A 14,423-nucleotide genomic window follows, 5' to 3' on the forward strand; every position below is an offset into this window, starting at 1 on the left:
AAATTATCAGTGAAGTGAAAAGGTAAAATAATGCTCAAGACTTAAGTCTTCTCGTAAAACTGAGAATCCCTACTTGACCTCTTATCTTCTCACAATCCTTCAACAGGACTTTATCGACTTAACTAGAGAAACCAGACCAAGGGCAAAGGATCGTAATGGACTCTGTGTGATCGACCTGACAGGAACTGAGGAAGAAGATAGCCCAATTGCCACTCTTGACTTGACTCAAGAATCTGTTGCTCCCTCTCAGAAGGAGCCAACCAGTCTGCAGACATGTGCCAACCTCTCCAACAAAGAGGTAATGGAAGGGCGGGTGGACCGAAGCTCTAGGCCTGGCACACAGAGAGTCGTTAACAACGATCCTGTGGATTTGGACCTGTTGGAAGAGACTACATTTGAATGTCCCCAGCACCTTACATCCATCAGTCAGGACTCTGTTTATCCAGCAGAGCCCAATTGTAGCTCAACAGCATTCAAAGGTGACTTTGGCTTCTTGGCAAGCCTACAGCTAACTTCAGATGTTCACTTCCCATCCCCAACAAGCAATAATGGTAGCAGCAGCAATCAAAGGGCACCCTTGCCATGCCCACTGCAAGCCTCGCCATGCCCACTACAAGCCTCACCATGTCCTCCACGAGCTTCCTCATGCCCACCACGAGCCTTGTCATGCCCTCCGCAAACCATGCAGTGCCAACCACAAGCCTTGCCTCACCCACCTCAAGAAGTTCCATGCCCTTCTCAAGATGTGCCCTGCCCTCAGAATGAGCCATGCCCTCAGCAGGATATGCCAGGCCCACCTCAAGACTCATTGTGGCCTCCTCAGCTCTCACCAAGCCCACCTCAAGACTCATTGTGGCCTCCTCAGCACTCACCGAGCCTGCCTCAGGACTCATCGTGGCCTCCTCAGCTCTCACCAAACCCACCTCAAGACTCACTCTGCCCACCTCAAGACTCTCTAGGCCTACCTCAAGAGGTACCAGGCCCACCTCAAAACATATCATATCCACTAAATGTGGCACACTTGCAAGACATGCCACAGTCACTGCAAGATGCACCACAGTCACCAGCAGACATGCCACAGACACCAACAGACATGCGACATTCACCTGGAGACATGCCACTGTCACCTGAAGATGTTCCACATTTACCTGGAGCCATGCCACCGTCACCAGAAGACATGCCACGTTCACCTGGAGATGTACCCCTGTCAGCAGATGTGTCACAGTCACCAGGAAATACACCACACTCACCAAGAGATGGGCCACACTTAACGGGAGATGTGCCACACTTACCAGAAGATGTGCTGCATACCTCTGGAGATACGCCACGCCCACTTAGAGACTTGCCTGACTTACCACAAGATAAGCCTGACTTACCCCAGAATGATGTACAGAACCATGACACTCCTATGGATATCTCAGCTTCATCCTCTAGGAGCTGCTCTCCCAGTCCACAGTCTCCCTTAGAGAAAGTTCCTTGGCTTTCTGTCCTGGAAACCCCAGCCAGAAAAGAGATATCACTGTCAGAGCCTGCCAAGCCTGGGTCTGCCCAGGTACAAGTACGAACACCACAAGGCAGGCTGCTCAACAGACCATGCCTGCATAGACTGAAGTACTTTTTACGCCCTCCGGTGCATCATCTCTTCTTCCAGACGCTAATACCAGATAAAGACACAAGAGAGGTGAGCTAACATAACTTGTTCTAAGGATTGGGGTTCTTTTGTATAGGCCTAGGATAAAGCTACTGTGACTGGAGTCCACGCATGAGAGGACAGGCCCAGTATAGACTCAACATTGTTATCGTTCCATCGCTATGGAGACCAGGCAGTTTAGAGTCAGATCAGGGTCCAAATTTCAGCTGCACACTTAAATACTGGCATCATACAAGTCACTTTACCTTTCTAAGCCTCAGCTTTCCTATCTGTAAAATGAAGATGAAAACATACCTCACAAGGCCATTAAATGAGATGACATGTAAAGTGCCTCTTAGAGTGTCTGGCTCATCACAGGACTTCATCAGATGCTTGTCTTCGACTCTGGGTCTTACTCTTTCTAATGCCCTTATCACAGCTCCCATATCACAGAGATAATCTCTTGACACTTCAGTGCCTCCAAAATTATTACTCCCTGCCCTTCAGGGAGGAAATTCAATTTTAAGACTTTAGTGAGGACTTTAGTGAGAATGCAGCTTCCCATTGGTCCTCGATCTATGAGGACTAAACCAGATGTGTAAGGGAAAAATGTGTGGCTAAGTCCCACAACATGAAGCTATTTTTTCATTACCCACAACCCCGTTCCCAACATTAAGAAGACTGGCTTGAGTACAAAAAGTCAAAGGATGCTTTCTCCTCCTTGTTGGGGCAATCAGTGGTCCAGCTTAGCAGGTATCAGGTGGTCACATTGAATTGGCTTTGGAGGGTGATTTTTCTTCTCTTTTTTGTTTTTATTTTTCTCTTGTCTTCTGCTTCTGAGTGACTCCACTCAACCATTAGCTCATTATTTTTTCCCAGTGGGTTCACCTCAAGTTGGTGATACTTAATGGATAATCTGTCCGTCATTAAGAACACTTGCGGGACTAGAGAGAGTTTATCAGATTCCCTAGTGAAGACTGTGGGGCTTTTTGTAGGCACAGTATGACTACACAAAGCCACCAGTAGATGCCTATGGGAGACCACGTCACCCTTCTCTGTATACACATAGCTCAGATTTTTAGTTGACAGTTAAGCTGGACAGAGTGGATTTTTCTACTTCGTCTTTGTTTCTTACCTTCTTAAAGAACCTCAGCCATCTAGAACACATCTGTGAATCTTTTCTGCCCCTCCTATAATTTATTTTGTGCCTTCAATAAATACTTATTCACTAGGCCCATTTTCCCCCAGAACTTCTTCAGCCATTCCCTACACTGCCACTTACCAGCCATTCACCTTAACTCCCTGAGTCTTTTTTTGTTTAACTCTAAAATAGGGTCATACTACTCATATCATAGAGTTGTTTGACTTCAAGATGAACATCTAAAGCACATAGCCATCTTTCAGGACTTATAGAAATGTTCTATAAGTATTAATTCCCTTTAAGGGTATGGGCATCAAAACAATTTGTAAACATTTATCTGTTTGTAGATTTCCCCTTTTGTAGACAAGAAATGAATAATAAGGGCCCAAGGTTGTAAAGTGGAGCCCTGGTGGCACAGTGTTTAAGAGCTCAGCTGCTAACCAAAAGGCCGGCAGTTCAAATCCAGCAGGTGTTCCTTGGAAACCCTATGGGGCAGTTCTGCTCTGTCCTATACGGTCACTATGAGTTGGAATCAACTTTATGGCAATGGATTTGGTTTGGTTTTTTGATAATGTTGTAAAGTGCATCAAGTATAAAACCTGTCACCAAAGCAAGATGTTTGTTCTTCTCTTGTCTTCTCTTGCTCTTAATTCTCATTACATGCCACATACAGCCATGGCCCCTCATCAGAGAGCTCAGAAGGACCCTGGGGTGATTTGAGACATGAGGAGAGCTAACTGGTCATCTCTCCTCCAGAAGATTTTCTGGAAGGGAAAGTCCAGTCATCACTGTATACCCTGTTCTACATAAGCTGTCAGATCTTTGGTTGGCTATTTTAAAGTTAGAATTTATTTTCTGAGTTTAAAAATCATACTTATTATTATAAAACATTTTTAAAATATAAGAAATATCAGCTACAGTGCTATCACTCAGAATTTATTATTGTTAATTTGGTATATTTCCTTATTTGTATTTTTTATGCATATGCATAAAATTATCAAATTTTCAATAATTGGGATTTTATATATATACACATGTGTATGCATTTTTTATTTTTCTTTGTAGAGAGCAAGGGTTAAGAGGGGGGCTCTGGAGTTACACCATCTATATTTGAAACCAGCGTCTGCCATTTGCTGCATGACAAATGCTTAATCTCTCTAAATCTTAGTTTCCTTGTCTATAAAATGGGAATAATAATAACATGTATTTCTTAGGGCTGTAAAAATTAAGTGAGGATAAGTTAAGTGTTCAAAATCATTATTATTATATTCCCATATCAGTAAAAATTGAATATTTTAAAAAGTAGTAAGTGCCTATTGTGAAAAAAGTTGAAAAATACAACAAAGCATAAAGAGGAAGTCATCACTCACAATTCTACCATCCAGATAACGGAAACCACATTTTACATATTGCCTCCCAGGCTTTATGTATATATATGTTTTTTGAAAAGCAATTTAATATTTACTGTTGTCTCAAAAACAACAAAATACTATTCTCCTCCTAACAACAAAACTTAGTTAAAATTTCTCTCCATCTGTTTTAGTATCTGACATAGCACTGCAATTTACCCTATTATCTCATCACCCTCACCCCAAACTCAACTTAGACTAGCTCTTGACTCTTTTGCACTTCCTTTTCTATCCTGTACTTTCACACAGATGAAATCACGTTGTACATAGAATTTTGAATTCTGACTTTTTAAACTTAATATAAGCATTTTCATATATCATTAAAAGTTTTTTAGATAAGGCTTTCCTGTAGTTTTTAAATTATTATTATTATTATGAAAAATAATAAATGCATAAAAAATTTTACTGTCTTCAACCTGTTTCAGAACCCTTCATTTTTATGTGCTATGGAAACCCATCCTGATTCATTTATTTTTATCTCTACAGAGCAAGTGTCGAAAAGCAGAAGTTATCCCGCATCGAAGACTAAGAATGGTGACAAATACAATTGAAGAAAATTTTCCCCTGGGGACTATGCAGTTTTTGATGGACTTTGTGTCACCTCAGCATTACCCACCCAGAGAAATTGTGGCTCACATCATCCAGAAAATCCTACTGAGTGACTCAGAGACCCTGGATGTCCTAAAGGAGGCCTACATGCTCCTCATGAAAATTCAACAGTATGAACCTTCCCAGCCAGCTGTTGGCAAACCTGCCAGGGAACCTAGACTCGGTCACTGCTTTGCCTTACCTAAGCTTTATTCAGCTAACCATTAGGGAAGCTGATTTAGTATATTAGTGTAATCTGGGTCACAAGTGATAGGAAACTCAATCTAGACCAGCTCCCCAACTGGTAAACGAGAATTTAATGGCTCGTGTTACTAGCAACCTAGGGGTACGATGTGACTTGACTCTGTATTCAAAAGTGGTTACTAAGACCCATTTTTCAGCTCTGCTTTGGCTCTATTTTCAGGTTCCACATGGTAGCCCCCGAGTTTCAGGCTTTTATGACACTCCTAGTGGGAGAGAGAGCCTACTTCCCTGATAGTTACACAAGAGTCCTGAAATTGAGTCCTATAGGCTTTGATTGGCCTAACATCAGATATGTGCCCATCTTTCAGCCAGTCACTATGAACTGAGGGGTAGAATAGCATCCAGGGTACTAGTAGGTAAAGCCAGCTGCTTATGGGCTAAAAGTGTTAAAGAGTTGGTTTCTTGAAGCAAAATTGGGGTATTAATGCCTCTAAAAATAGGAGCATATACTAGGTAGCAGAAAGCAATGAAGTTCTACTATACCCAGATTGAGATGGTATGGTACAAGAGGGTGGGCAGGAACACTGAGGATAAAAGAAGGATTCTTCCTTTTATCATCTTCCGGACCCCAGCCCTTCTTCCACCAAACTCTCCAGAAATGTAATTGATGTCACTTGACTTTCAGGCTACATCCAGCCAATGCCAAGACAGTGGAGTGGGACTGGAAGCTGCTCTCCTATATCATGGAGGAAGAGGTAATATAACAATCATAAGGGGTATCTTTTACAGAGGAATTTTAACTAGGAACAAAAGTAACAGCAAATCTGGTAGTAAAGTCTTCATCGTTAGTCCCTCCTTATATTCCTGCTGCTGCAAAAAAATTTCCTAGTGAAGTGCTATGTGCTGTCTTCCAATTCAAGATCAGATTCGTTGACTTATCCCCTCTCCCTTTTAATGGGATCGTAAGATCCCATAAAATGTAATAATAAATGAATAGAGATGTTATAAATCCATGGCAATGAAAGTGAGGAGAAGGACAATAAATTTGAACAAAGATTTGGAAGGCCTCGAAGACAGGTAAGAGCGATGACCAATGAACCCGGACAGAGAAAGCCACAGGCCAGAATACATGGAGAAGGGGCTGCAGCCAAGAGGGGAGGAAATCTGCCCTTCAGAACACACAGATAGGCTTTGGACTCAGAAACAGAATATATAGTAGAGGGTGGAGTGAGATATGGCAGTAAACGGATTTGCTAAAAGACTGTAGATGGGACAGTCAGCCTCTCCCTTCCTGAGGACAGCAAGTCCAGTAGCCAGGTTACCTATGTAAAAGGGCAGTAGCGGTAGAGTCGTCAATACCTGTCTAACTTCAGGGAGGATAATGCAAATCAAAACCAGCCCAAGGCTGATCCCTAGGAGGTGGAGGTCAGACATACTTCCACTCTCCAGCATTTTTACCAATTCTGACACAGCCATCCCTCCCACAGCACTCCCTACTTCTCTACTGGGTTCAATAATCTGTTGCAATGGCCACACAAAAGACAGACCATACTTACAGCTAAGTGGTTTGTTAAGGAAGCAACAAGGTATGACTGGGGATCAGTTGGGCTTTATTAGTTAGGATCATTTCACCTGTAACAGAAAACCCAACTCAGACTTGCTTAAAACAATAAGGGTACGTGTAAGCTCACATTACTGTAAGTTCAACAGTGGGGTAGACATCATGGTTGCTTGATCTAGCAGCTCAGCAGTGACATTAAGGATCCAGTTTCCTTCTGTCTCTCTGTTCTGCTGTCCACAGATCTGTGGCTATCCTAAGACTGATAAGTTCAGTGTGAGAAAGAGACTGACTTCCCATGGCCACCTCTTAAGATCACTATACTCCTGGAGACTCCAGCAGACCTCTGGGTGCAACTTAGCTATTAAATCTGCAGATGCCTATATATTTTGAATAAACAGATTATTTTGGGCTTCTACTGTCTTAATGTGGAGAGCTTATTGTCTAGGCAGTATACTTATGACTGGGCCCCCTGCTCACTGGTAAAGACATAACACAGGTGAGAGAATAGGGAAAAGAAAATGGCTTCTGAAACCTTAGCTAAACCAGTTGCCACCAAGATGACTCTAACTCATGGCCGCCCCATGTGTCAGAGGAACTGTGCTCCACAGGGTTTTCAATGACTAATTTTTTGATAGATCGCCCAGGCCTTTCTTCCAAGGTGCCACTGGGTAGACTCGAACCTCCAACCTTTTGGTTGGTAACTGAGCACATTAACCATTTGCACCATCCAGGGACTCCTCTGGAACCTTACAGGGTATGATTCTTTTAGCAGTTGCCCTGTTTGTCCTCATTTGTAATGCCCCAGCCTGTCTGCACTCTCCCAGAGCCTCTCTTTCAGGTACAGCCACACTTGCTGACTTGTAGCCCTCCCTTAGACTCAGCATTTATGAGAGCCAATACTCACTGTCATCCAGGGAGGAAATTCGGACTTCTCATTCTTTCTCCCCACAGGGACAAAATCTGCCCGGCCGAGTGCTTTTTCTGCGTTATGTAGTACAGACCCTGGAAGATGACTTCCAGCAGATGCTGAGGAGGCAGCGCCAGCATTTACAGCAATCCATTGCAAGCACTGTGCTGTCCTGTGACAAGCAGCCCCACAATGTCAGGTAACCAGCCTCCTGAACCCTGGAATTGCAAGAGGGTCAGGGTTACATGTAGGCAGCTACTGAATGGAATCTGCATCTCCAGTTCCTCTTCTGTGGGCCAGAGAGTATCAGATAGGTGAGATTTTCAGGTCATTATATAGCATAAAAGGATAATCATTAAAACTGCAGACAATCATAAAAGAAACCCTTTTTCTGCACCAGCTATGAGTCAGACACCATAGCTTGAATAATTTTTCTGTCAAGACCGTCAGGCTTCCTCTGGTTTATTTCAGTATTGTCCAAACAGCCTGGTACAATCCACATGGGAAACTTCAACCTGTGTGAAACTTTTTATTTATAGCTTTTATAAGCCTAGGTTTCTTTCTAGCCCCCTGAGTAACTCAAGATAAATCTCTTGATTTAGGGTCTCATTTGTCACTATTAGTTTCTGATAAGTAATGTTATGGTAATAGGCCATGTGGCTAACCAAATAAGCAATAAGGAAGCAAGCGTGCATTCTTTTTATAAAATCAGGGTCAGAACTTCTGGAAAGTCCACACAGTGGAACTATTATATCCTTGTACCAGGAGGAAAAGATGTAATTTCTAGGGTGAGGATCTCAGGCTGGAATTTTCCTCTTGGAACCATACCCCTTGCTTTTTTAGAAATGAGTCTCACCAGCATAGTGTACCAGCATCCTTTCTTAAGAGCAGCACTGAAATTCTTCTACTAAAATTTACATGCCCATGTGTTCTTACATATTTATTAAGAATAGTTTTCAGAGGCCATATGGGATATTAATTATTATAACTCCTCTAACAAAAAAGGAGGATGTTTCATTGTATTTTGGGCATTGGTCAGCTTCTTAGTTTGCATGCCTGTGTCTATTTCTCTGTGTATGGCATTTTCTGTAAAATTTAAATGTCCCAATGGAACAGAATTGAGAACTCAGATGTAAATCCATCCACCTCTGATCAACTAATCTTTGACAAAGGACCAAAGTTTATTAAATGGGGGAAAGACAATCTTTTTAAAAAATAGAGCTGGCAAAACTGGATGTCAGTCTATAAAAACAATGGAACAGGACCCATACCTCACACCGTACACAAAAGCTAACTTAAAAAGAATCAAAGACCAGGAAAACTGGGTGAATGGACACGGGGAACCTGGAGTGTAAAGGGAAAGGGGCAGAGTGTGACATGTGGCGGGGACTGCAACCAATGTCACAAAACAATCTATGTAAATTTTTGAATGAGAAACTAATTTGCACTGTAAACGCAATAAAAAATTATTTTAAATAATATAAGTCCTATTATGAGAAAAGCAGATCATGGTGAAAGAGGATTAAGGGAGGAGAGAAGGGAAGATCTTTCAACATATGGTAGTAAGAGAAGGACTCTGAAAAGGTGACATTTAAGCTGAGGTCTGCAGAATAATAAAGATCCAGGCAAGCAAAGAGCCAGTGGAAGCCTGTTCCAAGAAAATGGAAGAACAGAGGCAAAGGCTGCAAGATGAGAAAGTAGACGGTAAAACTGAAAGAAGCCTACCGTAGGTGGGTGAGGGAAGACTAGCATGAAATGAGGGTGGGGAGAGGTAGGGCCAGACCGCTCAGAGCCTTGAGAGCCTTGGTGATTTCATTTAAATTTTTTCTCTCAGAATAAAGTGAGGCTACTAACTGCTTTTAAGCAGGGATGTGATTGATACAATAAAAATTTTAAAAATTGCTGCTACATGGGAAACGGATTGTACTAGAGCAAGAATAGAAGCAAGGAGGCCAGTTGGAAGACAATGGGTCCAGGCAAGACATATCAGAGGCTTGAACTGGGGCAGTGGTAGTGGAATAGAAAGAAAGGATCAAGAGTAAGATGCTTAGGAGGTAAGTTCAAGAGGACACACTAATAGACTGGATATAGAAGATGAGGGAAAGAGATTCATGGCCAGAATCCAGGCATCAAATCTAGTGATTTTCCCTTGTCTAGGCTACTCCTGGAAACCCTGGTGGCATAGTGGTAAAGTGCTGTGGCTCCTAACCAAAGGGTCGGCAGTTCGAATCTACCAAGCGCTCCTTGGAAACTCTATGGGGCAGTTCTACTCTGTCCTATAGGGTCCCTATGAGTAGGAATCAACTTGACGGCACTAGGTTTGGTTTTGGTTTTGGTTAGGCTGCCCCTGCTCAGCTCTGTGGTATTGGAGTTTGCATCTTTGGAACTGAGTGAGAACCAAACAGTCTCTATGAGATTAGAAATGGGAAACCTTCTGGGAAAAAAACATTTATTCTATGGTATGTAGCACCCTGGCCCTTGAGACATGTAGGCAGACTAAATGAAGGAGGAAAAGAACTGGCTACCATGTTGTTGTTGTTGTTAGGTGCCGTCAAGTTGCTTCTGGTGCATAGCGACCCCATGTACAACAGAACAAAACACTGCCTGGTCCTGTGCCATCTTCACAATCATTGCTATGTTTGAGCCTATTGTTGCAGCCACTGTCTTATTCTATCTCCTTGAGGGTCTTCCTCTTTTTCACTGGCCCTCTACTTTACCAAGCCATAGAATACAGGAAATAGACTCCATTATTTTTTAATGCTTTAAATAAAAAAATAGATAAGGTGGGTTAAAAAATTTTTTAAAGTAGGAAAGCAGAAAGCAGCTTCATAGATACAACTTTCAAATGATTCTGGGGCAGAGAGGGGGTGGGTGGAAGCATGTATATAGACGGAAAGAAGGAGGGAAAGAGAGAGAACGCCAGTAGGGCCAAAGGCATATGAAAGGGTGTGTGGGTGTTCTTAGCACCATCCTCGTAAATTTTCTGTAAGTTTGATATTATTTCCAAATTAAAAAAAAAAAAAAAGTAGGGATAGAAAATCAGTAGAAAATTTAGAAACAGCACAGGACAATGGAGTTGCATTTTAAATTGAAAAATAACAATTTAAATATCAAGAGCAACTCTGCCCACCATTATGCTTGTGAGCCTAGGCATTAGAGTGACCTCTCTGTTGCTCTCATTTCCATGTCTCATGGTGTGAGCTTCTCACTATATTGAATATGATTCTCAGGTTTAGAGATAGGCATTTTTTGGTATTTGTGACTTCTAAATGCAAATCAGGACCCTCATTTCGTGCTCCATCAGTGAAAAAAAAATCTGTTCCAGCTGTTCATTAAGAGATAGATGTTAGATTGACCTCACAACTCATCAAACAAAAAAACTGTACAGTTTATTGTATGTAAATTATACCTCAAAGGTGATTTTTTTAATTTTATTTGATTTTGTTGTTGTTGAGAATATACACAGCAAAACATACCCTAATTCAACAGTTTCTACTGTACCACTTAGTGACATTGATTACATTTTCACCCTCCTTTTCTGAGTTGTTCCTCTCCCATTAATATAAATTTTCTGCCCCCTAAGGTTTCTATTTCATCTTTCAAGTTGCTATTTTCAGTTTGATCCCATATAGATAGTTCGTAAAAGAGCATAATGGTCAAGGCTGACATTTAAAGATGATTTTTTTAAAAAGAGAAAGAGAGAGCAAGTCAATCTCCATGTGGTACCTTCTTAAGGGATTTTCTTTTCTTTCTTTTTTAAACTATACATACAAAGACTCAATGCTTAGGGGACAGTGAGCTTCTATGAGAATGATGATAAAATTTGGGAATGGATAAGGGTGACGGTTGCACAACATGATGAGCATAATTAATGTACATGTGAAGATTGTTGAAATGGCAAATTTTGTAACATAGGTATTTGTTAATGTTGTTGGCGGCCATCAGTTTGGTACCTGACACATCACCAAATGTTATAGAATAGAACTACATGAGGTTTTCTTGGCTGTAATCTTTATAGAAGCAGATTGCCAGGCCTTTCTTCCATAGAGCCACTGGGTGGGTTTGAACCACGAACCTTTGGGTTAAGAGTCAGTCACAAACTGCTTGTGCCACCCAGGCTCCCGCCAAAGCCGGAACCTGTATAAGGCAGAAACCTGTCAGAGAAGGAAAACTCAAGTATTTTCCACTAATAGAGAGTGATAGATTAAATACACCCCGTCAAACGTGGAAAATTTGCAAGGCTCAGAAAAACAAGGCAGTCCTGGTGAGTTCCAGCTCTCACAGGTTTTACTATATATATTTACCACAATTTAAAAAAAAAGAGTAAACTCTTTGAACAAGATTTAAGAAATACACTAAGCCTCCAGGTTCCCTCCCCTATGTTTTCCTTTTCCTCAGGGGTAACTACTTTCAACTCTTATTTGATTCTTTTGAAATTTACCACCGTATGGCTAAACAGTAAGCCTTCTTGTTTTTTCACTGTTAGCCATTATCTACTGACTTCCCACATGGCAGATGAAGAGTTAGCTCTTTTTTCTCCCTACTGTCCCCCTCACACACACACATTTCGCAGTCCCCATCCCATTAATACAATTATATCATAATTTTGTTTAGATCAGTATTCAGTGTTTCTGTTACTATAATTGTGTGTGTTAGTCAGAGTTGAGTCAAATTATAAACTATGATTACTTTTCTTTCCCCTAGAGTTAATAATTGTCTGACTTTGTTTCCTAGCTTTCTTCGTGCATATCAGAAACCAACCTCAAATTCTCTGTTTTGGTCTCAGTCTCCTCTCAATGTTTATTTGCACTAGGTTCCCACTAGGTATTCCATTAATTTCGTCCTCTCAAGGAAATCTGTCACAGAGTGTTTTGATCGTCAAGCTGGATTGGTTGTCCTCTTTGCCAGCCTTCTTCACCATAAATGTGAAGATTCCCTTCACTTCTTTCCAGTATCAAATCTCTTGAATTTGTTTTTTGCCTTACATCTTTCTTGATTTACTCCCTCATTTTGATGGATCAGTCTCCAATAGCTTCCTAAGAAAGGTATGTGGGGAGTAAAGTTTTTGAGATCTTGAATGTCTGAAAATATCTTTTTCTTCCCATACAATGATTGATAATTTAGCTGAGAATAGAAATTTAAGTTAGAAATAACTTTTCTATAGCACCTTGAAGGAACTCTTCCATTGTCTTCTAGCTTCCAGAATTGCTGTTAAAAAGTTATTTTCATTAATGATGTTTTTATACGTGCCCTGCTTGTTTCCTCTAGAAGTCTGTAGAATCCTGTTTTGGCCCAGTATGTTTGTTGTAGGTCTGTATTTATCCACGGTGCTGGACATTCAGTGGACCGTTTCAGTCCTGGAAAATATGGTTTTTCATTTCTGTTATCATGTTTTTAATTTTCAACAGCTCTTTTTTTTCCTCTCTCTCTCTCTCTAAAGGCACCATCTTAAAAAAAATAGTATTCTTGTTTTCTTCTTTCATGGATCCATATCTTCTCTTATATCTTTGATAGATTTTTTTGTTTTGTTTTTCTCTGCATAATGTCTGTTTTGCCCAAGGTTTTTTTTTTTTTTTTTTAATTTGGTTTTGGTTATTTTGATCTCTCTCATGTTAGAAGCTTTCCTTAGATGTCTAGTAAACCTTAGTAGTTTACTCATGTTTAAGGATAAAAGACTCAAAAGCTAATGGAGGTTCTGAGCACATGGCAGGACTTATCATTTTTGAACTTCCCTGCAGGTAGAACTGTAGGTAGAGCCCTGGTGGCATAGTGGTTAAGAGCTTGGCTGCTAACCAAAAGGTTGACAGTTTGAATCCATCAGAATCTCCTTGAAAACCCTATGGGGCAGTTCTACTCTGTCCTATAGGGTCACTATGAGTCAGAACTGACTCAATGGCAGTGGGTTTCGTTTGATTTTTTGGTAGGTAGAACTGGCTCCCTATTTCTTGGAAAAACCCCCCATGTCAGTGTCTTTAGGCCTTTTCTCTTGGGCTGATTGGGTCTTCCATTCAATCTCTTATGTGAAGGATGGGTTTCTACCTATACAAAGGTTGGGTTTCTAGAAGCGAAGTGTAGGACAGCCAAGCGTCCTTGCATTTGCAGGTATGTGTTCATTTAGTACCCATTTTTGCTGCAATGCCTTTGCCTCCCAACTGTGCCTGATATCCCACAGTCCAGAGAATTCTTTGTTTTACCTCTCCACAAAATTAACCCGTAGTCTGCCGGATTGGGGAAGAAGATCTAGGAATCAAAAAATTTCTTAAACAGCTTTCCAACCATCCTACTTATTTTAACTAACCCCCTGTCATCCCACTTCAGAGAAATCTGATGCTGCCATTGCAGAACTTATTAAAGATTCTTTTTCTTTCCTCTCTCCCTCCCTTCCTCCCTCCCTCTCTCTTTCTCTCTCATTGGTAAATACAGTTGGTCTTCTCACTTTTCTCCAATGCTGGCTTAGGATTCAGCTTTCTCAATTCTGCTAAGTCATTTACATTTATCTCTTTGTCAAGGCCATGTCATTGTTGTTGCCAGGTGCCATCAAGTTGATTTTCAACTCATAGCGACTCCATGCGACAGAGTAGAGCTGCCCTATAGGGTTTTCTTGGCTCTAATCTTTATGGAAACAGATCACCAAGTCCACCTGCTGACTGGGTAAGTTTCAACTGCCAACCTTTTGGTTAGCAGCTGAGCACTTAGCCATTGTACCACCAGGGCTCCTTTGCAAAGACTTTAGACTTAGATTAAACATCATTCCTAAAACATGACACACTTGCTTAGCTAGTTAATTGGTTACGTTTACTTTTGTAATCAGCATCTCCTAACCCACTACCGAAACCAAAGGCCGGGTCCTTGACATTACTGACATCTAACCACACCCCTCCATCCGCCATCCTTTTGCCTCCCTCCATCTGAGGTAATCATCATCCTGAAAGTTCATCATTTTCTTTCTTTCCTTCTTATATAGTTTTATTGTGTCTGTGTGT

At 41.2% G+C, this 14,423-nt stretch overlaps 1 protein-coding gene across 3 annotated transcripts in view; it reads left to right on the forward strand.

Annotated features, from left to right (window-relative positions):
• SIMC1 (SUMO interacting motifs containing 1) overlaps nucleotides 1–14,423 on the forward strand; it is an 85,823-nt gene that overhangs the window by 49,882 nt on the left and 21,518 nt on the right. For 2 of the 3 annotated variants that reach the window (XM_064279168.1, XM_064279170.1), the window contains exons 2-6: nucleotides 107–1,681; nucleotides 4,667–4,899; nucleotides 5,658–5,727; nucleotides 7,485–7,639; nucleotides 13,972–14,091. In XM_064279168.1, coding sequence (XP_064135238.1) covers nucleotides 107–1,681; nucleotides 4,667–4,899; nucleotides 5,658–5,727; nucleotides 7,485–7,639; nucleotides 13,972–14,091 — 2,153 coding nt within the window. The remainder of the gene's footprint in view (nucleotides 1–106; nucleotides 1,682–4,666; nucleotides 4,900–5,657; nucleotides 5,728–7,484; nucleotides 7,640–13,971; nucleotides 14,092–14,423) is intronic. The other variant, XM_010594231.3, reaches the window with a different exon arrangement.

The sequence above is a fragment of the Loxodonta africana genome, chromosome 2, assembly GCF_030014295.1.
Source record: "Loxodonta africana isolate mLoxAfr1 chromosome 2, mLoxAfr1.hap2, whole genome shotgun sequence".
Classification (NCBI taxonomy): Eukaryota; Metazoa; Chordata; class Mammalia; order Proboscidea; family Elephantidae; genus Loxodonta; species Loxodonta africana.